The sequence below is a fragment of the Micrasema longulum genome, unplaced genomic scaffold, assembly GCF_059751315.1.
Source record: "Micrasema longulum isolate JH-2025_06_02 unplaced genomic scaffold, ASM5975131v1 h1tg001710l, whole genome shotgun sequence".
In the NCBI taxonomy this organism is placed as follows: domain Eukaryota; kingdom Metazoa; phylum Arthropoda; class Insecta; order Trichoptera; family Brachycentridae; genus Micrasema; species Micrasema longulum.
In genome coordinates, this window is record NW_028278888.1 from 85481 (window position 1) to 113452 (window position 27972).

Consider the following 27972-nt stretch of genomic DNA (forward strand, 5'->3'; position numbering starts at 1 on the left):
TAGAGCATTTCCCTAATAGTCGTAATTGCTACGAGTGACTGACCTACAACAATAGTCGCACATTTACCTTGAACTTATTTAATTCTATGAATAATACGTACAACAATTTTTCTGGTTTCCGGCAAGAAAATGATGTAAAGTCGTCAAGCAAGTAATTGGACAACCGAGTCAAGGACGCGTGCTGCTATCCTGCAACCGATTACTTACGCCCTTAATGCGCGTGACTGATACCTAGATAAATATTGTTTTCTAAAGCCCTTTGTCACCTATTGAATGTAGGTACATAAATCTATAACTTGAGTGGGCACGTAAAAAAAAACAATAGAACTGCGTGACGAATTTCACACGTTTGGCAATGGTGTCAATAAGAAGGTAATATTTTTTTCATTTCTTCAAGTACCTAACTCATTTCACAGGTTTAAACCTTAGAGTATATACATCTATATACTCTAAGGTTTAAACCGTACATAAATACGCGCTATGAAAACGTTTCGAATACCAGCCCTGGCATAATTTATAGATATCCAAAAAGTTTGATACTATTTGTCATAATATTCTGTTCTTCAAATCGTCAAAATTAGGAATGTCTGATTCAACAATTAAGCTATTCAATAACTATATGACTGAACTTCAACAATGTGCCAGAATTGGTAACCATACAAGCAAGTTCATCTCTCAAATAAATTATGGCGTGCCTCAAGGTAGTGTGTTGGAACCAATATTATTTCTACTTACATGCAAAAGGAAACTTTTTTTTTCAATATTCAAGTAGGGCACACAAAAACATATTCTTAGCTTTTCAGATGATACCGTTTAAATTTTTCGTGATAAAAATTGGACGAACACAATATACAAGATTGCTGAAAAATTACTTGCAGTTGTTCAAAATTGGCAAGTAACAAACTCTCTAACATTGAATGTTAAGAAAACTAATTATTCAATGTTTTCCATCACATCAAGATGCAAACCAGATGAGTTGCTAACACTCCAAATTCATAACTGCCAAAAAAAATCGTGCTGTAACTGTCCTCACACTTCACAGGCGTATTTAAAGCTTCTACATAAGGGGTGTTCTAGAAAAATTCATATGGATGGACTCGATTGGGTCGGGAACATTCGGTTCCCATCGATCTTTGTTTTTTTAAGAATCTCATATTATTACCATTAGAAACATAGTGCGCAAAATTGATATGAAAAAATATACTATGCACTTTGGCAATCTCATTTAGAATATGGACTAATAGAGTTGGGATCTGCTGCAGCTACAAATCTTAGACGAATTATCAAAGTAAAAAATGGCATCATAAAAGTTATTCTCAAGGTACGAATAAGAACCCCTGTGAAGAAGTGCCTGAGATATAACTAATATACGCTAAAATTATTCTGCTAGACAGATTTTAAGATGGACATCTTCATTCCCTTGCTCAGGAACATGAATATCATTGTCATGACATGAATATCAGGGGCAAGAAATAATATCATTGTCAATATTCTTCCCTTCAACGAGACATTCTGTCAAAGGTCCAAATATTATTCTTCTGAAAAATTGTTTAATATGCTTCACCATAAAATTAAGATAAATGATAACATTTCAAAAGAGAAATCAAAATGAGGAACTTCAGCCCTACGGGAAATTGGATACAAAAAATGATATTTTGAGCGCGGTAAAAATTAGTGCATTAAATTGTGAGGTTAAGTTTCTTGAAAATGTATGAAAAAATAATAAAAAATATTTAAATAAAAACGCACTACTTTGATTGACATCACTGGTTCATATGAACCAACCAATGATATGTGAGCTGTAAATGATATCCGGTTTGCTTACCGTAAACTAACCAATCGTAAGAACTAACAGACAACAACCTCTTACATCACACGCGGAGTCAATTCAGAAATACAAAACTTTAAAAATCATAGCACTGATAATACTATATATTAAAAAAATGGCTTAGTTTAATAGTCTATTAACAAATAAAACAAATTAAAAAAGACACTGAACTTCCTCATTTGGCTAAAGAAAATTAGAAGAAAAAAAATAAAAATTGCATGTGAAACATGTAAAAAAAATTTTGGACACTACATTCCTCCTTATAACAGGTTTCAGGCGAGAAGTATCAAATTCATTTTGTACTAAAAATATTTCATATTGTATAGTAAAAAAATATTTAAAAATAAAAAATCGAGGCATAAATGTAGGTATCAAGAGCACAGTTGAGTTTTTCTACGGACATTTCTTGGTGGAACTGCATTTTAATTATAGTAATAAAAATATGTATATAGTTTTATTCCACTTCTATTTATAATTTTTTATTATTTTTTTACCAGTGACCGGGTTAAAAAATAATATTAAACGATCAAGTAACACACGTGCATTCTCCATTATTGTATCCATTAAAATTCAAACAATGAAACTAATCGATAAGAATTAACTGCCAGGAATTTTTGCTTTCAGAGAATCACTTAATTACCCCCGGGCCCGGAGACATAGCTGTCGATGGAACTACCAACCAGCGGCCCCTGTTATAGTTTTAATTTAATTTAAATACATGTAATTCAAATACATTTTCATTATAAAACTTCATAAAATTATATATTTTACACCAGTTTTTATTATATACATTCAAACAAAACTTATATTCTTATAATTGTTATTACCTTATACTTAAATGATTTTGATTTTTTATTTTTTATTTCCATAATTATAACATAGAAATTTGTTTATTCTCCCACCAGTCTGACGATGTCGATCACGACGAAACCCGGTCACTGGTAAAAAAATTATAAATAAAAGTGGAATAAAACTATACACGTATTTATATTATTACTACCATCACGCCATTTCTCCGTAGGGGTAGGCAGAGAGAATGGACCGCCACACACGTCTATCCTGGCATACAATCCTAGCCTCTTCCACATTCATACATCTTGTCATACATGCCCTTCGGTTCTGTCTGCTTTTGACATGACCAGACTTAAGATTTAAGACTTAAGACTTTATATTATTATAAATATAATACGGTTGTTTAAACAGTGGCATACCTACTTAAAGTTTCAAATGCATTTGTGTAAAAATAAAATTAGGTAGTTGATGAATGTCTCACAATGTGTCCAGTGTCCACATTATAAGCTCTGCAATATGTCTTGACTTCCCTCCTTGAAAAAATTATCTATCCATAATAAGATATCTGTCAAGAATTGAAACCTTTTTCATTGCCAAATGTTTTTGTTGTGTTTTTCACACACACAAACTCATTTATAAAGATTTTGTTTGCCATAAAATCTTTGTCAATTTAACAATGCCTGCCAACGAATAGCATTGTTTGAAATATAAAAACTGTTTTTCCATTTTTTTCAGGAATAACAACTTTGAAACTAGACTATTTCAACTCCATATTTATATTATATAACTAAACTACTGAGATGAAACTCTTCAGCAATGCTAATTCATTCTTCCTAAAATATCAAATAAATTACCTACAAAAAGCTATAAAAAAAATTGTTGAAACAATATAAAAGGTGCCTTCGGCATATTTATCTTATTAATTTAGGTAATAATTTAGTTGTGTCCTTAATCAATAAGAGTTTTTCCGATGAAATGATATATTTTATCGGGATCGAAAGTAACTTGGTCTTCCAACAATCGCTATGAAAGAAATACAATGATCCATCAGTATATGATGACGTAGCATTGTTATTCTGTTCACAAATAAAAAAATCCTACTATAAAACTAAAATGAACAGGAGCTTGGCCACCACATACCGCTTCTGAGGACATAAGTCTCCTCGGTGGTGCCCACATACACGGAAAAGTTGCTAGTTGCCAAACGAAAAAAGCTGCCCGAAGGAGCTCTCTGTAATCCGGTAGCCTTAGGAAGGTAATCCAGAAGTACATATATGCACTTCATTAGATTTAGAAAAGAGGCAAGTAAATTTTTCACAAAGTTTCTAACTGCAATTGTTTATCCTTTTAGCGATTCTAATAGAACATCAATTAAAATTGATTGATAGGGATTATTATATTTTTTAATATTGTCACACTAAACCTGTTGCGTGGCAATACCTAATATTGAATGTCATCATTCAAAATATCTAAATGGGTGATTGAGCAACACATTTATTTCCTGAAGTATTTATTTCAAAATACAAATAAATGCAGACACTCAGACATTGGGACATATTCAAACTGCCTTTATTTTCAAGCAACGCAACATACCACACACCTTTGACCCGCATGTGTCGAGAATATAACATATACTGCCGAAATAAAAAAAGAGACATATTTTACGATACTCTCCCCCAACCTATGTGAATAATCTCTTAGGAATAAATCTTAATTTACAAATACACATATACAACTTATTTTGTAACAAATAATTCAATTCCATATATTTCGTATAATTCTATAATTGAATGCGTGTGAAATTGCATCGACTAATATGTGAAAATTGTTTTATGTTATTAAGTATGTATCTTTGTTGGATTACCTTATAAAATAAAAATAATAAAAAATCTGAACATGCCTCACTATGAGTGCACTAGTGAATGGTCTCTTCCCTTAGACAAAATCCAATTTTGAATGTTCCTCCTGATGATGGCTTTTGTTTTGGAGAACTTATATGTGCAAGAAAATTTATATGTGCCAGAGTCGAACGTGTTTTAGATATTGAGTAATGATATCAGTATTTGGGATGTTATTGCAGAAATATAAGAATCTGAGGTCCAAAGAAATGAGTCTTGACGGAAAAAAGAACTTAAGTTTTTAAATGCCTTTCAGATTGTAATTGAATGTAAATTTCTTCAATGAGCTTTTTCCTATAAGAGAGTGTAAATTTCTTCAATAAGTTTTTTTCCATTCATTCCATTATCGTAATTAAATGTTTAAATGCTAAATATAAAGTTTTTAATGATTTTTTTGGCGATTGATGTTAGTTTTTAACATCATATTGATTCTTCTTTGTGCCATGTCCTCATGCCAGGTCCCCCTGATGTTGACTATCACTCGAGAGTATGTGTCATTATCTTGAGCAGATCTAAACAGCGCCTCGACTGTTTTAATCCCCCCGTCAATCATATTAATAATGGCATTCTCATAATAATAATAATTTAAACAATTTAGAGATTTTTCAATGTTTCTAATGCATAAAATAAAGAGTTTTTTTAAAGAATATTTTTTTATTTTGAATTAAAAACAAGTTTTTTTGCCCTCAACACATACTAACTATTAAAGGAATTAACTCCAATTAATTATTATTTTTGTACATCACTTATTTATATTAAGAAAATAATGTTTTAAACAAAATGCAAAAAAACTGAAGTTTGTAAGTGTAGATTCATTTTGGTTTATTGAATACCATTTTTAGAGCAAAATATTATCTACTAATGATTAAACTTATCGATTCTATAGATAAACTAAGGATGAAGCAATTTACATCAATGAAACGAAATGATTTGAAAATAAATTATTATAATTATTACACAATCATCAATATCAATAAACTCATCCATAGTATAACAAGTAGATAACTTGTATACTTTAGTCGGAAACAATTTTATGACTATCTTATCATAAAATAATGTATTAAAAAAACTTAGAAGTAGTAAAAATTTAACTATCACTATTGCCTAAAAATATTATTTTGGTATGGATAAAAAAAAAATGTGTATAAAGTTTAAATTACTTTAAACTATTTCATAAATTATTCTACAAAGTGGTTGTACATAATAATACAATAGAAAAGAGATATTGTTTATTATTTCAGCAAGAAATAAAACTTATTTTCAAATGTGAGCAACATATGGAATATAAGAAAATTAAATTTGATTCTCGTGTATGTTTGAATGTTTAAGCTTCGCCATTTGTAAGTTGAACATTGGAATTGAACTGCGATAGTTTAGTCCTGATAAGAGGCACCATTTCTTCCAAGGAAACCTCAATCTCTTCCCTCGTCTTGATCACCCTCAGCTTAAAAACTCCTCTCTGCATTTCGGATTCCCCCAAAACAATAGCAATCGGTATGCCATTATCCTCACAATGCTGCAGTTGTGTTAGCATCTTAGGATTCTTTTTGTAAGAAAGTTCTGCCTAAAATACATAATAAATTAAGAACAATCCATCCAAATCTTTAAAAAAAATTGCTTACATAATAATTATTTCAAGTCCCAAAAGAGCAACATTGTTGGATTATACTACTGTCATAAGCAAAAAGGCAGTTACATTGCAAAATAAGACATGACACTTTAACTTTCAAGTTTTTATATTTTTTAATTACTATAAAAATATTTAAAAATACCTTATAATCTTTTACAGATTATTTTCTTTTCTATTTTTTATGTTACACAAAAATATTATAACTGTCTATTTATTATAGGAGCAAAAATTCATAAACATTCTTGGATACCCACGAACAGGCCATTCCTTTGTGGGATTTTTTGTTTACTATTTTTACAGTTAATATGTATTTCATTGCTATGTAATTATCCTTTTTTTTAATGCTCTGTTTTACCTTTTATGTATATTGTAAAAAAAAAACTAAAAAATTTAAATTTAAAAAAGTATTTATCATTTTTAAAAAAAATTCAAAAAACTGTCAATAATCACAAGTAAAAACACAGTATGTCAACTGTTTCTAAAGCATAAAATCTATGTGTCATATTTACACTGAGTTTTTGCTTATGGATCTCCAGATATTGTGTTATTGCTTAAAAAACTTAAAATCTTAAAAAAAACATTATATTGTTTTTCATACTGAAATATATTTTTTACTGCTCATTGCTATATATCAAATGGTTCGAAATTCCTTGTACAACATTACATCATATTTAACTCATTTTGTGATTTTTGACAAAAAAAATCATTATTTTATACATGTGTAAAAACAGTACTTAGTTGTTAACAGTTGTTTCTTCTTGTTATTATTTTTTTAAATTTTAATGCATATATTTATTTAAAAGTTTAAGGTGTGCCAAAATGCCCAATACTCGTAATACAAAAAAAATAGTGGTCCTTTTATTTGTAACTTTAGTGGTGCAACTGGCCCTTTGACAGATGAGATTCTACCGAATTATTTCGCCTGCTAGGAAACATTAAAAAATATTTTCTACTACTACCATCACTCCATTTCCCTACTTAATAACGCAGAGAGGATGAAACACTACATGCATCTACTTTGGCATACAATCCTGGATTTTCTCACATTCATACAACTTCATCGTAGTGACTGACCCAAACGAGATTTTCAACCGAACCCAAATTTCGGCTTCTGTTCTAGATTCGGCTGAAACCGAAACATATTTAAACAAGTAAAAAGTCACTACAAAACGCCAAAAATCAGGCTTTTTTATTGTTTTAAACCTTACGAGTTAATTGAAATAGTGTTGAATAAAATAAACGATGAAATAAAAGGCATAAATTTGTTTATTATTATTTAAAGCAGAAACAAATTAAAGGTCACAGGTCATGCGGCCCAGTCACGAGCCATAAAATGCACCCGAGTAAAGCCAAATGTAATCCGACACATCTCAACCGCGGGTTTCGGCTGAGCCGAAATTTCAGCCAATTTTTGGCCGAAATTTGTTTTATTGGCCGAAACTGGCTGAACCTGAAACCGAAACTTCGGCTGGTTACTAAACTTGATTATGTAAACTTTTGACATGACCAAATTTAAGGACTTGATTTGTCTGACCTTACCAAGTCCTTTTTGGCCATCCCCACCCTACGTTACCTATTTACTCTCATATTTTCCATTTTTAACACTTATCACGATTTGAACACACAAATTATGCATGTTCAAATCATACTCAAAATATTTTTTTGACAAATTTTCACTAAATTCTATCGATTTACTTTGGTTATATTTCCCAAAAACGTACACTTATATATAGTTTGTTCATTATTACTAGAATTTCCAAATAAACAAACCAGCCGCATGATATCAGACAGAGAATGGCCCATCTCAATTTATTGTCCAAATCCACCAGGCACGGTGAAATTAGGGTGGATTGACATTTATTATTTTGTATTTGTATCCACCTTATGTTGTTTTTTCTTACTTACTGCTATTACTAGATTATCATAAAAATATTTTGAAATAAATTTATGCAAATTAGAGTATATTGACATTAATTTCATTAATGACTTCGAAAGACTCTAATATTAGTATAATAATCAAGTAGGGTAGGCAGTAAGCAATGCTTAAATGCCTATTTGAAGTGCACCCTTCAGAACATACTCATGCAACTTTAAATTAATATATAATGGAACAAATAAGTTACCTTGATCCCGGCATCCCACAATTGCCTGCAAACTTTCATTCTATGTTCCAGGAAATTCTTCTGGGCGGAGGCAACATAGACTTCAACTTCAGCGGTTCTGATGGCCATGGCATTAGCAGCTAGTTTTGTTTCTATTACCGAGAATATCCTCTCCACTCCTATGCTGACACCAACACAAGGCACCTGAAATAATTGTATAATTGATCAATTCATTAAGACTATATACAATTTTTTTTTTCTCAATAGAACGCTGACCATCAGTATGATTGTACCAAACACCGATGCAAGTTAATTTTTCATCATCATTTCCAAGCCTCCATGCATCTCTATCGGCTGCCAGCTCCTGTGTTTCCTCCCAAGTCAGGTTTGCGTCCCGTAGTTCTGACATAAACTGCCGACGAACAGTCAGCAGCGGTCTTCCAGGAAGTCGAGTAAGTATCAGGTTTCCAGACAGCCCTCATACCGTTGAATGTGGCGCCTGCTACTCCTAGCAGCACTCCCAGTTATTTTTGAAAGCTTCTTTTTTCTGTATCATATACTTCCAGGTATTTGAAACTCTCGACCCTTTTAATGATTTGGTTCGACAGAGTCGGGGGATTTTGAGCATCAAGGCACAAAGTGGTACACGGTACATTGGTTTTATTCAATATTTTTCAGTTGCATATTAGAATATAAGTTTAATATCTAAGTATAAGCACAAATGATTCCATAAAATAAAAAAATGGTCTTCATTCTCAATTTTGAATTGGTTTTACATATCTACAAGGTGTGATATAGCCAAGCAGAATATATAAAATATAGATTAAGAATAAATAAGTAACTCAACCAGATTTTTGACAAATGATTACAAATACATATTTTAAAACATAATTTCAACAAAATCAAGAAAGGAGTTCTGCGTTCACTTGGACATGCAGAGTGAATGGACAGCGAAAGAACGACTAAAAAGATTTAGGATGCGAATGTTGATAGATGCAGAAATCGAAAAATACCAAAAAAGACATGGTATGACCAATACAACAAATAGTTGAAGATGGACAAGTCAAAAGTTGAAATAATTGGTGCGTGTGCATGAGAAGATGTATGAATGTAGATGGAACGAGATCTGTGTGCAAAGACAAAGTAACATGGCGTTCTATATTTTCTGACAACCCTTATGGGGTAGCGGCGTGATGGTTTGTTGTTGTTTATGTATTCTAGTATGATAGTTTAAGCTGTTTATCTTTCATTATAAACTCAATGGCTGCAGATTCATAACTTTGACACTATAACACCACAACAAGGTGTGAATTGAAGACATGAGTGGATAAAGGTGTTATGTGACAAAAAGCAGAGATATCTGGGGTTAAAGTTTTGAACACCAATACAATAGGGAAATATCACTTACTACAAATACCGATAACAATATATTATATAATGGATTTAGAATAATTAATTGTATTTTCAAAATCAATATGGATATTGTGAAGAAATGTTTTCATACATAAATCTAAAAAAGAACTTAATAAAAAATACGCCGCTAGAAAAACGCAACATGTTTGGCCTCGACAGTTGTGACGTTAAGTGAATGGTCAATGTGAATGGCAGGAACAAATAAACATGAATCTTGACGTATGAGGGGCGTGGCTAATGGAATGACCATTTTTTTGGGAATTCAAAATTACAAATTTAAAACATTATTCAAGCTACTAATAATTAGCAAAAACATTTTTTTTTTACTTTACAGTATTTCATAGACATTATTACATTAAAAATGTTTTTTAAAAAACCTGATATTTCCCTATATTCACTCTCAAAATCGTTTTTCTGCTACTTTTTTATGGTGTATGTGAAAGGGCTTTATATAAAATCTTCATTCGTGCAAAAAAATGCATTTTAGAACATAGTTATGCAGAAAGCAGCCAGTCCACAATTCTGAAAAAATGAGATATTGATGGTATCGGGTGCAATAAGGTCAATTCTATGTTCTGCTAAAAACAGCCAGACTGCTTTCGTACAAAAAAACTGTATTAATCACCTTCTGAAAATGGTGTCACTCACAAAAATGGCATTTCTCAATTTTCAGAAAACACCCACAGCACTAGAAAATTTTTGCGGTACTTTAAAAATCATCAAATACACCATGGACAAAAAAAAGTTCGCACTTACCCCGCTATCCGTAATTTCCAGTTTACCTGACTCTATTTCTTAGAAACGATTTTATTATTTAACAATTGCTTTTGTTTATTGTTAAGGAATATATTGGCTACACATTTAAAGTTATTACATTTTCAAAAGCTTCATCAGTCTTTTAAAAACTATGTCTGAAGAAACATCGCTACGAAAATATGGAGAGTTTGGGTCAAATGTCTATCGCGGTAAAATCGAAAATTATTACTCTGTCACAGTAAAATATGTCGAATCGTAAAATTTCTCGTAGAATCGGTTTCTTGGAGTGTTCTGTGAGATAGTTTTTAAAAAAAAAATTGTGAAACCGGCTCTCTGGAGCAAAAAAAGGGAAGTGGTCGGCAGCGCAAGACAACTCCTAGAGAAGATCGGCTGGTTGCCAAGCTTCTCAACCAAAATCGTTTTCTAACTGCTGCAGAAATACACGGAGAGATCCAGTCTACGTGCCAAACCACGTTCTCGGTGAGGATGGTTTTCAGGAGATTATTGGAGCAGGGGGTTCCAAGCAAGAAGTCCCACAAAAAAACCTCTTTTAACGGAGAAAATGAAGAAGGCTCGTCTAGATTGGGCCAAAATGCACCAAAATTGGACAATAGACGATTGACAACAAGTAATTTTTTCCGATGAATCTAAATTTAATGTGTTAGGTCCAGATGGCAAGACGATAGTCTGGCGAAAATCTGGCGAAAGATTTCACCCTAAATGTATTACCCAAACAGTAAAGCATTCACCCTATGTCATGATATGGGGGTGCATGACAGCTCATGGCTTGGGTCCACTACAGATAGTCCAAGGCACTATGAATGCCATACAATACAAAACTATTTTGGAAAATCATTTGTTTCCTACAGTTGAAGACATTACACAATTTAGTTCAAATCCTATATTCCAAGATGATTCTGCGCCTTGCCATCGAGCTCGATCTGTGAGTATATAACTTTATTTTATAAATTTAAATTGTAACTTGGTTTGTAATATCATATCTTTCTTACAGGTAACTAAATTCAAAGAGTCTTTTGGAGTTACATCACCGAGTTGGCCTGGAAACAGTCCGGACCTTAACCCGATAGAAAATTTATGGGCAATAATGAAACAAAAAATTGCGAAGAAACGGGCCAAAAATACCCAGGAGTTGATTAAAATCATTAACCATGTTTGGGAACATGAAATGTCATTAGATACTATAAATAATTTATATTTGTCGATGTCAAACAGAATTTCTTTAGTGATTAAGAGCAAAGGCGATATTACAAAATATTAAAATACTATCGAACCCGAAAAATTACTTTTGTTTTTATATTCTTTTGTTTAAAATATCGGTCTGTTTACCCTTCACACAAATCTATTAACCAAATGTAATTATTTGCGATTGCCAATAAAGACACAGTGCCATAAATCAATTATGTCGGGTACAAGAACAATGGTAACGGAGCTGCTACCTGGAAAAAACCCTATTTATAAATATATATTAAGCTTTTATTTTTATATTTTACTTGGAAACATTACTTAGTCATCAAATCTACAAAAATATATATTTAAAAAAATCCCAGCAATTGAGAATATTTATTATTTTAAATTAAGAATTTTATTACAAGTGCGAACTTTTTTTTGTCCATGGGTGTACATAATTAAATTCTTGTTTGTAATGTAAAAAAAAAACAAGTGTATTCATCGTTTAGCATTTGTTTAAGTCATAAAACATTCCAACTGTTGTGTAGATTTGATAATTCACTCTTTTCGCAAAGGTGCTATTATCTCAGTTTCACTTTTCTATGGCTGGCTGCTTTCTGCATAACTACGTTCATATCTTCATCCACTCATGTCTTCAATTATCAAACACAAAAATAAAGATAATCATAGTAGTGTGGAGGCCCCGTGTTGTAATGGATAAGACTCTTTACGGGGGTTCTGAGTTTGATTCCCGGTTAGACCCTAATAATTCAATGTGATCTTCTCTAGCATGGGTGTTTTATACTATAATTAGACACTGAAATCAGCCTCCTGGCCACATATTCGTAAATACCCGATGGTATCAATCGGAAATACGTCCCCCATTCGATTTTTAAATTTTATAATGCCATTAAATCGCCCCCGAGTAGCACCTGCTAATGTCACTCGACATAAACATTCTTGTTTTCACTGTAGTATCTCGGCCGTGCCATAAATGTCTTGTAAATAAATTTGGTTCATTGGAAAACGAAGACACTTTGGATGGATTCCGAAACATCCCGAACGGACAACACGTAAGGTATTTACGAATATATCTTCTATTTTTTTTTTTTTTTTTTTTTTATCAATATTCCTACAGAGATGAGGTAGAATTTTTTCAAATTCAGGATTATCGATATTCGAGCGTTTACAGGGCTTATGACCTGTCATTGGCTGGGTTGAGTGGCCACTTTACGTTTTTACAACATTCCCCATTCCGCTTATTAGCGAATATCGTACAAAAATACACATACCAAAAAATAATGTTAATATATCTTCTGGCCAGTTAACCCTTTATATAACACATTTTTTGTTTTGATTTATGTCTTCCAAACCTTTGTGATCTCTTTTAAGATAATAAACTTATTTCATTTGAAAATCTGAGTGGTAGACTGATCTACCAGCATACCTACATTGTTCCGATACACTTGTGACACAAGCCTCATCATTAACACAAAACTATAGAAAACATAGACCCCTATTTAGGGGAGCTATTCTGAACCACTCTCGTGGCACAAGAAAACAGTTTTTCTCGTGTATTTACATACAAAATCACGATAATACGGTCACGAGAGTGTTTGGAATACCAGCCCTGGTAGTATACGAGAGTTGTTTGAAATGTTTCCGACCTAACAATAAATGTCATATTCATTCAAATTTGTTTTTTATTTTTCTACATAGCCTCCTTTTACATCTATACACTTCTCCCAGCGATGCTCCCATCTCTTTAACCCATAATAGAATAGTAGTTAGCGTCATTCCCTGTAAAATAGTCGTTTACGAAGGTGATGGCCTCCTCATTAGATGACAATATCTCTCCTCCGAGCGCAACTTTTAGCTTAGGGAACAAAAAAAGTCGCTCGGGGCTAAATCTGGTGAGTAAAGAGGGTGGTCAAGCAGTTCAGACTGTAATTTGTGGATATTCGCCATGGCAACCGCTGAGGTGTGAGAAGGTGCATTGTCTTGGTGAAACAATCTTTTTTTTTTTTTCAAATGTGGGCATTTTTCCGTGATTTATCAATTAATGATGCGTAGTATGCTCACGTAATAGTTTTTGCTTTTTATAGGTAATCAATGAAGATAACTCCATGACTATCCCAGAAAACAGTCGCCATCACTTTTCCCGCCGAAGGTACAGTTTTTGCCTTTTTAGGGGCTGATTCCCCCTTTGCAGTCCACTGTTTGGACTGATTTTTTGTTTCTGGAGTAGCATGATGAATCCAAGATTCATCTACCGTAATTAATCAGCGACAAAAGTCTGATTTATTGCGCCTTAACTGCGCCAACAGATCGGTACAAATGTTAATTCGAACATGTTTTTGGTCCGGAGTGAGCAAATGCGGCACCCAGCGCGCGGTTAGCTTTCTCATGCTTAAATCTTGTTTTAATATGTAACACGTTCTTTGGACATGTTCATAGACTCTACTATCTCTTTGACCTTAATCTGACGGTTGTCCAGCACCATTTGGTGAACTTGGGCGATGTTATTTTCAGTGGTTGCAGATTTTGGACATCCCAAATGTTCATTGTCATCCAAGCTGGTCCATGTTTAAATTCAGCTGCCTAAAATTTTACTGTGCTATACGATGAAACAGAGTCCCTGTACACAGTGGCCGACTTGTTTTTAATTTGGGTGGGCGTATTGCCTTTCAAAAATAAATATTTAATAATAGCTCCATACTTGATTTTTTCCATTTTTACAAAAACACTTATAAAAACTCACTCAAACGACTGTCAAAATATAACTGCGCGTCCAAAACGGCCGAAATTTTTATGGGTACCTTTCAACATATGCGCAAACACATTCCCCAATTTTTGTTGACAAGTGCTGCCATCCTCATGTTGAAGTCGGAAACATTTCAGACAACCCTCGTAAGTATATACCACTTTATTCTAGGTGTCCTATAAAGAGTTAAGGCAAACAAAATGTGCATGCTGACAAACCTGTTTATTCTTAGAGTCGAACATTCCTACGAGATTATCATACCGTCCTCCACCAGCCACTGACCCAACAGATAACTCTTCACCTTTCGCAGTGGTTTCACCTTTAAAATTAAAATATATAGTAAATGCAATGAAGCGAGATTACAAATGACACAATAATACTTGATAAACAAAATACAATACTTATAGCAAACATTAGTATGTACATACATTATATTCAAGTTTTCTTCTCTCAAAAACTCTTGACGGAACTTCATTGTAATTAATTATAGAAATAAAAGATGAGTGATAATCAAATCCAGAAATTTACCGGTTGGTTTCATCGCTTTCGCAATATTTATTTATTTAATTTTACAATACGCCCAAGGGGCATTTACAAAAAATATACAGGTAAGTACAAACATAGTGAGTAAAAATTTAAAAGATAAACAACGCTTTTTTGTATACTTGTAGAAACAATAAAAAGCATACTGCCATGCAAAATAAAAAGTGAAACTCTACATAGTAAAAAAGAAAAAAAAAATGGATATAAGAAAAGTAATTGAATTAAAAAACTAATTTTAAATAACTTAAAGAATTTAAACAAAAAAAATAAATACATTTACATAAACTTATAAGTTTAAAAAAAAAATGGTATCAACAAATTATTGTTAAAAAATTATTTTTTTTAAATTAGTTAACAGTAAGTATATATAAGATAATAACATAATATCTGGTTTACAAAAATATTTGATACATCAATTTCAGAAAAAGATAATAAATAATAATACACCTCAAAAACAGAGAAAAAATTGCATGAAAAAGAAAGTTTTATTACGACATTAATAATGAGTTTCAAACAGTGCATCTAAGAACGTTTTAAAATGGATAATTGTTGTATTATAAATGTCTATTTCACAAGTAAATTTGTTGGCTAAGGAATGTAAACGCGGAATCGGAGTGTCGTGCATAGTTAGTACCTACGTATGTACTCGTGGTTGCAAACAACTCCGTACTTCTAGTGACTCGATTAGGTATTTTGAAGTTAATGAGATTCAAGAGTTCACAACAATCGAGCTCTGAATTTAAAAGTTTAAATAAAAAAAGAAGGTCATTTATTTTTCTACGATCTTCTAATAAAATTAAATTTAAAGTGTCTAATAAATACGTGTAATTTATGTTATCTAAGGGAATATTTAATTTAAAATTTACGAATCTCAAATACTTTTTTTGAATTCTCTCTATGTTCCTAATGTGTAATTTATACTGAGGAGACCAAACAATGGAATTATATTCTAACTGACTACGAACTAGTGCTACATACAAAATATTTATTACTTTAAGTGAATTAAAATCTTTGAGAGTGCGAAGCAGGAAACCTGATGTTTTCATGCTTTTGTTCGTTATGTTGTTAATGATTAACGAAATCTAATTTTACATCAAACACTATACCCAGGTCTCTTATTTCGCTCACTCTTTCGAGCAGTATATCGTTTATAGTGCATTCATACATAATAGGGTTTTTTTTACGACAGAAAGTAATTGATTTGCACTTACTTACATTTAAAAACAAATTATTTTGTATGCACCAACTATGTAGTTTATTTAAGTTTAACTGAAGTGTTTTACAATCATTAACATTTGATATTTCCTTATATATTTTTATGTCGTCTGCAAACAAGACAACTTCTACATCCTCAAAAATGGAAACAATGTCATTAATGAAAATTAAAAACAGTACTGGTCCCAAGTGACTTCCCTGTGGTAAGCCGCTAGAAGCGTAAAATGGCTGTGATTTTGTAGAATTAACTTTAACATGTAATTTTCTATTAAGTAAATAACATGAAAACCACTCCAATAATTTACCTTCTATCCCCAACGCTTGCAATTTCCTTAAAAGAAGTTTATAAGACACCTTATCGAATGCCTTCGAAAAATCAGTGTATATGCTGTCAACTTGTTTTTTTCTAGTAAATGCCTCTACAATATAATTTTGGTACAGAAGTAGATTCGTGGCGGTAGATCTACCCTTCACAAAACCGTGCTGATTATGTTCTATCAAATCTAGTAATTTTGGATAAATTTGATCCAATACTAATGACTCAAAAAGTTTTGATATTGTAGATTGAATACAGATAGGACGATAATTTTTTATATTAGTATTATCACCTGTTTTAAAGATCGGGACAACAAAACTTGATTTCCAAAAACTCGGAAAGTATCCCATAGTTAATAAGTGGTTGAACAATAATGTAATTGGACCAGCAATAGAATGGGCACACTGCTGAAGAAAAATTGGAGGGAGGTTATCAGGACCGGCAGATTTGTTGACATCCAAAGAAAGTAATTTGGCAATACAAGAATCATAAGTGATTTGGCATCTAGAAAAGTTTGTAGTTTTATGGTAACTATATGACGGTATGTTTACATCAAGAATTTCTTGGTTGTAGATGTCTTTAAAAAATTCAGCAAATAGATTGACTATTGATTCATTACTATCGGCAATTTTGTTATCGAAATGTAATATCTTCAAGACTCGAGAGTATATTCATGAGTACCGAGTATACTCTTGAATCTTGAAGATTTCACGAAAGCGATTAAACCAGACACTAGTTATTATTAATTTGAGTATCACTCGTCTATTACTTTTATAGTAACACATTACAATAATTCATCATCAACATTCCCTTTCCGCACCTGATGGTGCATACGGGACTGCATTGGTATGCCAATCGCAGTGTATCTTGATAAAATTTTTGCTACATAAAGGTAAGATCAGTCTTACACTTCAGGTACCAATCCAGGGACTATGATATATTCTAGTGTGAAAACGCCCTTTAAAATAAATATTTCATGTCAACCTTGTCGGGAAGCGTACCCGAGAGTACAATGCGTACTCTTGCATTGTAGGCAAACTACTGATCATTCCACCACGAGGCCGACAATAATTACGAAACATAAAATAACGCTTAACGTCAACACTCATTGAAAGTATTATTTAACTATTTGATTCATTTACAATGACTGCATTGGAAAAAAGTGATTTAAAAATAAATGTCTCAATAAAATACTAAATGAATGTAAATGTTTTGTGGAGTTACAAGTAATATTATTTTTAAAAATCTATTTATTATTACTCTAGCAATGATTGATTGCGACACGCGGCAAATAAAATATTTATATAAATTCTGGTAAAAGGTTTTTTGTTCAATTAATAAAAATAATAACAAAAATCTTAGCTTATATATTTTAACGTTTCACAGATCGGCCTCTTGATTGTATATATGAAACGCCTAGCGATCGGATCCACAAACGTGTAATTTTTAAAAAATAAATATTTGTGTTCTAAGCTTTATTCTGAGTGACAGATTATTCTTTTTCATTTATTTTTTTGAATAAATATTTGTGTTTTTATGATTTACCAAAACTATTTATTTATTAGAAAATGAGAACCAAGCGCATAGGTTGCAAGAGATGTTGACTATTTGCTGATATCCTACCAAATAATATTATGACAAACATGTATTATCTTAAAAATAAACAAATTACAAAATGTACTCCATTTCATTTATTAAAAATACAATGTGTATTTACCTTCTAGATCTCCAAGGAAAGCATTAAAATTTCAAATATTTTTAGCAACTTTTTGGGGTAAAAAATGGATGCAAAATGAATGCACATAGTCAGTTACCAATGCAGCTCACAACAACGATAATCAACTTTCACAAAATTCAAATATACTTAGATACAAGTGTAATTTATATTCTAAAATATGCACTGAAACATTATATTTTTTTTGTTCTTTTATTAATTTTCATTAATATTCATTTGTATTTAACATTTCTATTTCTAACCACTTTAAACCAAATAATAACATTTATAATTTCTACCACATAATATCTCCATTGTTTGTTTCATACAATTAATTTGTTGTTAATTACTTATTGCACAATACGAGGGTTGCTACTTAAGTTTTGAGATATGGCAACACCAGTGTGAATATGTAAAATCTGACATTGTCATTGTAAAGTTTGCCATTTTTAATGGTAAACATACTCAGAACGTTTCACCATACGAGTGATATTTGTGTTGTTTACAGATACTCAATTAATTTTGTTAAAAAATGGAACTAAATCTTGAACATTTTCGTGCGATGATTTTCTATGACTTTCGATGTGGATTAAACCAACAGTGTGCCGATCAACACGCTGCAACTTTTGGTGATGAAGCACCATCTCGAGTCACCGTGTTTTGCTGGTTTTCTGAATTCAATCGTGGTCACACTTCGTTACAGGACAAATTTCTTAAAGGTCGTCCAAAATCGGCTGTTGTGCCAGAAAAAATCTATGCTTTGCGTGAACTGATATTGCAAGATCGTCATATGACATACAGTGAGATTGAGGCATGCTTGGATATTAGGTTCACTCGCATACATTCAATATTGCATGAATACTTGGTCGTCAAAAAGATTTGTTCGTGTTGGATCCCGCATAATTTGACAATCGCTCAAAAAAGGGCTCGTGTCGATTAATGCAAACAAATGTTTAAAAAATTCAATCGCGGTGCTTCAAAGGACCTCTATAAGATTGTGACAGGCGACGAATCATGGATATATGCATATGAACTCGAAACAAAAAACAATTGACTGTATGGGTCTTTCGAGACAAGCCAAATCCAACAAAAGTTGTTCGCTCACAAGCACTTCGAAGCAAATGGTCGCCTGTTTTTTCGGAATATCTGGACATGTCTCTACCGTTTCATTAGAGAAACGTAGAACGGTCAATTCTAAAAGGTACACCACCATTTGTTTGCCAGAAGTGTTCGGAAAAATAAGGGAAACCAATTGCAGAAGACAAATCATTCTCCACCACGACAATGCAAGCTGTCACACATCAGCTCAAACAAGTGAATTTTTGCGCATTCAAAACATCGAATTGATGGGTCATCCGCCGTACAGCCCTGATTTGGCACCCAATGATTTTTTCTTATTCCCGCATACGAAAAATAAATTTTTGGCGCCTGAAGAAGCGGTTGATACGTTTAAATCACATGTTTTGGAGGTACCTCAATCGGACTGGAAAAAGTGCTTCGAAAATTGGTTCAAACGCATGCAAAAGTGTATTGATCTTCAAGGAGAATATTTTAAAAAACAATAAAGCCATTTTGGATTATAAATATTTGTTTTTACTTGTCTATCTCAAAACTTAAGTAGCAACCCTCGTATGCAGAGAAAAAATACATAATTTTAGAAATGTCTCAAATATTTAAAAATTTCTAAAGTAAGGAACGTCAACAAAAAAGAAGGTTCACCTAACATCAGCATTTGAAAAGACATGTATAAAACATCATAAGTTTGAAAAATAATTCAATGGTAAACAGCAAAAAAAAGTTTTTTTTGTATTTGCTTTACATAAATAATTTATATTATAATAAATACACTATAGAGTAATTACTACAAGGTTACTTCAAAATCAACATTTATGAGTTTCCCACTATCTTATTATTACCTTGCGATTTAACGATATGAAATATTTTGTTCATTTCACCACTTATGGGTACTTCCAAAGAAATATATTTCAATTGAAATACATAGTACTTATTGTGCAAAAAAAACAGATTAATATCGCTGATTTTCTTTAAATATAATATGTCAAATAATTTATTTGGATATTGATAATTATAATACATTAAAAAACATAATTACCTTTGAGTATCGCTTCATAAATCACACCAGTGTAATAGTCCAAGCCACGAGCGAGACTAAGATCAAATAATACTTTTTCTTCGAGGTCATATATTTCGCAATAGTGAAGGAGAAGCTTGATGGCTTCAAGCCCTTCAACTGCAGCCTTGGACTTTTTCAACTTTTCATCGCAGAGTAACTTTTCCACAAGCTCTGTGGTCCCGTGAAGGCGTACAAATTCTCCGATACTATCTGTAGCTTCGGGAGAAAGTCCTTTTTCTTCTATCATCTCTTTACGGACATCTTCCCATGGAGACTGAAAATTGATAAAAATAATGTTATAAAACATGTTTAAAAGGAAGTCAGAAAGTGTGGATTTTAATAAAAGCTTCACGAAAAAACACAATATGTAAAAAGTGGATCTGTAAACAAGCAAAGGTGCATGATAGAATTACAACTAAAAACTACAATTGGAAGAAGAAATTGCCAAAACGGAGCATGCGAGATGAACTAAGAGATTGCAATGGTGTCCACATTTTACCAACAAGCAAAAATAAACCCTCCCAATGCCAGTATTATTAAATTAAGATAATATGTTGATAGATCCAATGGACACATAAGTCTAGGATGTAAAAGAGAGAAGGAAAATGTGAGACATTAATGCGCAATAAAATGTTTAATAAAATAAAATTATAAATACATACTTTATCTAATTTGTCAATGGATGAACACGCAGCTCTGAAGTTTTCTGCAGGAACACCACAAGCTTCAAATATTCCATCAAGTAATCTTCGGTGATTGATTTTAATGACGTAGGTTCCAATATCAAGAGCATCCATTATTTCAGCGACAACTCTTACACATTCTGCATCGGGTATCATTGCATCGTAAGATCCAGCAATATCAAAATCCTGCAAAAATAGAAATTTCTCATTTAATACAAGATCTGTAAAGAGGTGTCAAGCATGCAAGATCTTTTAGTTTATCTATATTAGTCATATAAACATAACAATTGAACTCGAAAGGTATTCAATTTTGTATCTCGCATATACAATATGCTCCCACAATAAATATTATGTTTAGCTGGAAACAAATTTAAAATTTGTATTCAAGTGGCTTTTTAAAATGGGAAGGAGCCAGTTGGAGCAGCAATTAAGAGTCTGTGTGTAATTCAAATTTTTTTTGGCAGTGTGTCGTATTTTTAAAATCGTTATTTAATCAACTATTTACCTAGATTGTATTATTTTTGTATTGGAGTTTTTTCTATGTTTTTTTTCAATTCCATACACTTTGTCAGTTTTGTTTTTTTTAGTTCCATCATTTTTGTAAGATTTTCATATCTTGCGATATTATATAATTTATATATATATTAAGATTTCCATATTTAGATCACATCTAAACATTACAAAGACTAAATATGCTGTATTATATCAAAATAAGTCAATGCTGCCTACCTCAGAACAGGTATTTACTATACCTAGTGAGGATAGACAGGGTCTAATAAAAAATATATTTAGTATCAGATACCATTTTCACTGTTTGGTAAACAGAACATATTATATTATTTGCTACAACACCTATTTTCGGAACTGAACTGAGATTAGATTCCGTCCTGAATTGCATAAATCACAGAATTTAAAAGAAAATCAAAATAACAATTTTTCCTTAGCCCATAGAAAATTTTTCCTTATCTTTCTTGACTTTAGATTCATTAATACATAGACAAGCTTCTAATATTGAATTGGTAAGTTTCTCATAACTTTCTAAGCTTGCAAATGCTCAGAATGATCTAACAAATTATATCTGTAAAATCCATATTTGCTTTTCTATGAATAACAAAACAAAACAACATCTAACATTTTAGTTTTGATAACAGTGTATTTACATGTTAAATTATAAATGTGTTTTTTCTACATTGAGTTTTTCTCTTTGTTTACTTTAATTTTATTCATTGCAGAAGAAAAACTAAACCAACCCCAAATGTAAATAATATACATGTTTTAATCTAACAAGATTATTTTTGGAAGTATTTGAAACAATAATTTTCATCATGACAAAATTATTAGTTTTTAGTAATTTGTTAGATTAAAAGTAACATATTACAATCACATGCTTTGATTGGAGTAAAAAATATTCAGTATCAAATAATAATAAAAGTATTTTTAAAGACCTCACACCTGTTTCAATATTCCCATATTCAAAAAAAAAAACTTGAAACTTACCTCCACCAGTTTTTCGATGCTGCATTCTTTCTTATACAAATGGAATATTAAGGTATTCCACTAATTTAGACTTTTTAAATGGGACACAAACACAGGTTATAATTTAAAAAACTATTATGACTTTCATTTCTGTATTTTTAATGCTTTTACAGATCTTCACATACACGTTATGCAGAGAAGAATAATTATAATCTAAGCCTTTAAGTTTACAGTTTTTTAATACATTTCTTTATTTGAATTTTTAAAAAAATATAAAAGTATACAAATGAAAGTCAAATACAGTAAAAATATATTTTATAATGGACAAATATTTCATTTTAAAATTGCATCCACCACAATTTTATTTTAAAGAAACTCATTTGTGTAAATACTGATATAACCAAAACTATTTGAGCAAAAATAGACATGTGTGGTCTAGAAAGGGGGTTTTATTTGACATCAAACTTTTGGGAATTCATTTCACTGAAATTAGTACTCACACACTGATAGAATTCCCTATATCTTCCTCTTGTCATGGCCGGGTTGTCTCTTCTGTAAACTTTGGCTATGTGATATCTTTTGATGGAGCTAACTTTATTCATAGCGAGGTATCGAGCTAGTGGAACAGTCAAGTCATATCTTAATGAGAGAATCTCGCCTCCTTGGTCCTTAAGATCATAAATCAATTTCGAGTCTTCACCATATTTTCCTGTTAGGACATCCTATAGGAATAGAATTGAAAAGTTATTTAACAATGTGCAAAGAATTTGAGATTTAAATATTTTTTTTATAAATACACAACAATTGTTATGAGTAACATTTCTAAAACTGTGTTATTTAAAAGGAAATATGAGGTGAAACATATCTCTCGGGTGAATGTGCAATAAAAGGATGCATGATAGATGCACCAATGTCAAGATTCGTGCAGAATGCAAGGTTGAGATAACCACTATAAAAAAATATGAAACGGGTGCTGTGATGGTTTCAGCACATGAAAAACATGGCGAAAGCAATGATGACAAGAAAGACAAATGACGAAAGAACAGCTATAAAAAAAAAATGTACCATGCAATGGAAAATGTAGATAGATGCGGAAACAGAAGATCAAGAGACATGTCACAATCAAATTCAACAAATTATTAAGAACGGATATGTCCAAGTTAGAATAATTTATGATGGTGAATCAAAGTCTTAATAACCCTTTGAAGTATATTTAATTTACACTTTTTGTTGAAGCCAGCTCTGAATTATGTTTTGACAAAAAGAATATATAGGAAAAAGATTTACTAAAAAATACACAAAATATTAATTTGCTAATGTATTTGTTTGAAATAAAAAGCATTTTCTTTCTACTATTATGGTTGTTTAAAAATTGGCTCCGTATGATATTTTTTAAAACACAGTCCTGAATGCAGACCAGGTTTTCATGGACAGGTTTCGCAAAACCACACCATTTATTTTCTTCTTCCTTTTTTATTTCGGTCACTGCACAGTCTTTGGGGCTGCTTTTTTGTCTTTTGGCTAAGAAGTGTGGTTTGCTATCTAAGCGTTTTTCCATATCTAGAGTACAAGGTCTTCCTATTTTTCCGCCATTTTTTAAACATTGAATGACAGTTGTACAAATTTGATTTATTTTGTTCTGTAATTTCAAATAGAAATCTGTTTTATCGGCTATTTTCTTTATTTTTTATTATTTTCTTCTTTGTTTATAGGTAAGCTTCTGGATAGTTCACTCACTGACCAATTTAAGTCAATATAAAAAATATTTTGTGATACTCCATTTAGATTACGGAATTGCATATAATGCTATTTTGGATTACTAAGAAATGTTATTAATTATGGTACCGAGAGGGCAGAAATCATTACATGTACCGATTCATTTGAAAATCTATTCAGAGTAAATTGAGTAAAGACAGATATATAATATAAAAACAACAAATAATGTGAAAGTGAACATAATTTAACAGACCATAATATTACAGCAGCAAACTGCTTAGTAATTGAATTATTGCACAAGTAATGTTGCAATAATTTGCGGTGAAATTACTCTTAACCACAAAACTGCACTAGTTACATTATAGATAGTAAATAATATCATCTTTAAAATAAGAATAACCTCAAATAAGAACTAGCTTATGGAGTTTGAAAAGTGTTTTGTTTCATATTCATAATGGTATGCATAATATACATTAAACCCCTCAATGGCAATGTTGACATGATCCAAAATTGGACAATTCTACAGACCTCTATCCATGTAAAGATATCATTTAAGATACAACTACAAAACCATAGGAGTTACACCACTTAAAAATACTTATATTGAGCTGATGCTACATGCACTTTCAAAACCTAATTACATATTGGAGAGCAAGCAAAAGATAAAAAAACAGTGATTATAATATATTTGTGAGAGTTGTTTCGCCTCCAGAGGGCATTTTCAAGTTCATACAATATAATATACGTGTTATAAAAATTGATTGGCAAAATATTAATCAGTTTTTTTATAACAAAATAGGAAATAATAAATGCCATCTCAATTTTGGTTCTGTTTAATTTAAACATGGAATTGATAAAAGGACAAAAGCAGTGAATATGGTTGATATGATTTCTTGATGGATGTGTGAGAAATCAACATATTTATGGCAGGATTATTGCTTTGAATGTGGATTATTCTTCTTGTACACCTTATTTTAACCCTATCTTCATGTAATGATGCATATGGCGCTGCATTGGCATACTAACTGCTATGTTTCTAAAATATTCATTGACATTTAAAAAATATATTTTACAATAAATAAAATGCCACTCCATTACAATTTTTCATTATGAATTTGAAAATTGCAATAAGTTTACCAAATAATGATAGTTTTATGAAAAGGAATAACTTAAATGACTATGGGTGTTGTATGAAACAACATGCTAACTTATTGGATATTGACAAATAATTAACTACAAACTATCTAAGGAATGGCATGCTTTATTTCAATGCAAGTTGATGATTCGTGATTTGGACCTATAATCAAATATTTTACCATAAATACTATGAATCAATAAGTACATTAGGTAATTTTGGAGCAGTCAAACCTTTAACTCAAAAACTGGTGTGTCTATTGTCTCTGCACCGTGTCGTTTGAAGACGGAGACAATTTTCTCCAAGACTCCCATCCTGAGAGCCATCTGCTGTGGAGAATAGTCTCTTGTGCCTTTTGGGGTCTTAAGCGTGAACTTCTGGTTGACTGCATCATCAGTTCCAAGTGACGCTTTCAATTCAAGCAATTTGGCTACCTCTTCTCCAATCTATAAAAAATATATATACATACATATTTAAGAAAAATAATGGTGAATATTCTAGTACAACTAAACATTGATTCAGATTCCATTTTAAGTAGTAAAATTTTATTATAATTTAATAATTAATATACGGCTTTAACTACCACAAAATTTTTGTCAGTTCAATGATTTGTTTTAAAATGCACTGCCCTTAACTGTAAATTTTATTTACTCAATAACATAAAAAAATCAAATAAAAGTCCCAAAAAACACATTATTTGCAATACCTGGGGTACCCTTTTTTTTAAATTACAAATAACCCTCAGGGAATATTTCAATTGTGTTGTTCTGATAAAAAAAAATCTATTACATATTTAAAATTTTGCATTAAAGTGTTAAGATCTTCAGAGAAAATGTAGTATTAATTTCAATCTTTTTTATAATTTTACATAATAAACTTGTACATTAAATAGTGCTGACAAAAAAAGCAGCATATTCTTAGAGTTGGACACTTAAAAAAAAATATAAGCAAATAAATTTCTCGGCAGATTCTAGATACGATTAATTAATATTTACATATTTTACATAAAAGCTTATAAGTAATACTTATTCAGACAACATGCACAGTCATGATGCAACAACGATAATAAAATGGTCATCACTTTGAATTGGTAATACATTGTAATCAAAACACTTGAATGATTAAAATAACACAATCTACATAATTTGATTAGTTATCTTAGATTTTTTTAGAAATAAGAGACATCGTGACTTGATGCATATTCTCTCAAACTGAAAAATTATGCAAAATTTTATAATTAGTATGGAAATTTTGAGAAATATATAAAATCATAACCTGATTGTATAATACAGATGTTGAGAGGTGGTGTCTATTGATATAGCCATTTGCTATTAATTTCTTTACACTTATCAGCGAGTTATATGCCCTTAACCCAAACAACGTGAGCGACATCATCAACTTGTGTGACTCGGGTCGGTTGTGAAAAAGCGACAACCTCTCAGCACTGGACACCCAATAATAATATTCGAACCGAAAAAGACCACAAAGAACGAAAAGTTAGAACTAAAGAAATGACATGCAACAAACACTCTCACCTGCTCATCAATACTTTTATTTTTAAAAAGATTTTCAACTTCTTTAGGCAAGTTTGTAACTAATGGAAACTGTTTTCTTTCATCGATTGTAAAATTTCCAATGTGAGCAAACCATCTCATAATGTGGTGACATTCATGAAATAAATCTTTATGTGTTCTATCTAATGAGCAGTAGATTTCGTTGTCTAATTTAGTAGGGATATATCCACAGAGATAACTGTGATGGGAAAGGTATTCATTTAGCAGCCAAAAATTACAAAATTCAGCCTCGGAATTTGACTTTCTCTAAAACAATCAAATTATATGATTACATTTTGAAAGGTAAGTACGGCTACTCTATAATTACGTATCAAGGATCGGAATTAACTAATACAAGGAATGCAGTGACGTGAACATTAGCCTTGATATTTTTTCTACATCAGTAGGTTAGAAAATTGCCATACTTTCCCGGCTGTGATAAAACAATCAATTGATGAATAAAATACATTTGTACATTCGTTTAAATATTTATAATACAACTTTATTTATTAATATCATCAAATAATATGTGTACGGACAAAAATATTGTACAAGTGAACAAATCAATATTAATGTTTTTAAAGTATGTTTGTACGTGTGCACTAACCTTTTCTTTCGATGCCTTTTCGGATTTTAGTTTTCGCACAACTTCACCCTGCGCTTTGATTTGTTCTTCTAATAAAACGCGACTTTCAGTCATTTTGCAAAACGAGTAAGAAAACAGAATGTACGCCACATAGCCAACGCGAATCAAAGAGAAATGGAAAAATGAAAATTGACAAGAATGGAGAGCATGGCATTAGATGTTACCAGTTGTATGATTAATTAAAAAAAAGAATCTAACAAATAAGTAGGTTCTTACTTACTTAATATTTTTAAAACAATGAAAAAATAAAAATTATGATATCGAATACAAATAAACAAAAAATAATCATTGCATTTGTAACAAAAATACAATGTTATGCTTGGATTTGTTTTAAGGGTAGCATCAAATTTAAAAAATGTATTTACTGTAAAACAATTGTACTGCATTTTCATTAAAATTATTTATTGACAATTCTTGATGGAATTGTACTGCACTTTAATAAGGAGTAGACTTGAATACAATTCTTCAGT

General features: G+C 31.3%; 1 protein-coding gene across 3 annotated transcripts; it reads right to left on the minus strand.

The window, feature by feature from the left end:
- Positions 1-5734: 5734 nt before the first annotated feature.
- HisRS (histidine--tRNA ligase) lies at positions 5735-27614 on the minus strand. 3 transcript variants are annotated; one of them, XM_088237370.1, is made up of 9 exons: positions 27464-27614; positions 26579-26747; positions 25537-25749; positions 22953-23174; positions 20956-21162; positions 20273-20567; positions 14590-14690; positions 8272-8454; positions 5735-6082 (listed from the first exon to the last, which is right to left on the minus strand). In XM_088237370.1, the coding sequence occupies exons 2-9, from the start codon at positions 26696-26698 to the stop codon at positions 5843-5845; spliced, it is 1581 nt and encodes a 526-aa protein (XP_088093496.1). In that variant the 5' UTR covers positions 26699-26747; positions 27464-27614; the 3' UTR covers positions 5735-5842. The 3 variants fall into 3 exon arrangements, with proteins under 3 accessions (XP_088093496.1, XP_088093495.1, XP_088093497.1); XM_088237369.1 differs by lacking the exon at positions 26579-26747 and adding an exon at positions 26839-27123; XM_088237371.1 differs by lacking the exon at positions 26579-26747.
- Positions 27615-27972: the final 358 nt, after the last annotated feature.

Excerpts from the sequence above, each read along its gene's own strand:
- HisRS (XM_088237369.1), bottom strand. The coding sequence starts at position 27,556 with ATGACTGAAAGTCGCGTTTTATTAGAAGAACAAATCAAAGCGCAGGGT. Across the intron at positions 20,568-20,955 it reads CCATTGACAAATTAGATAAA|TCTCCATGGGAAGATGTCCG; the intron begins GTATGTATTTAT and ends ATCAATTTTCAG. Across the intron at positions 6,083-8,271 it reads TGTGGGATGCCGGGATCAAG|GCAGAACTTTCTTACAAAAA; the intron begins GTAACTTATTTG and ends TATGTATTTTAG.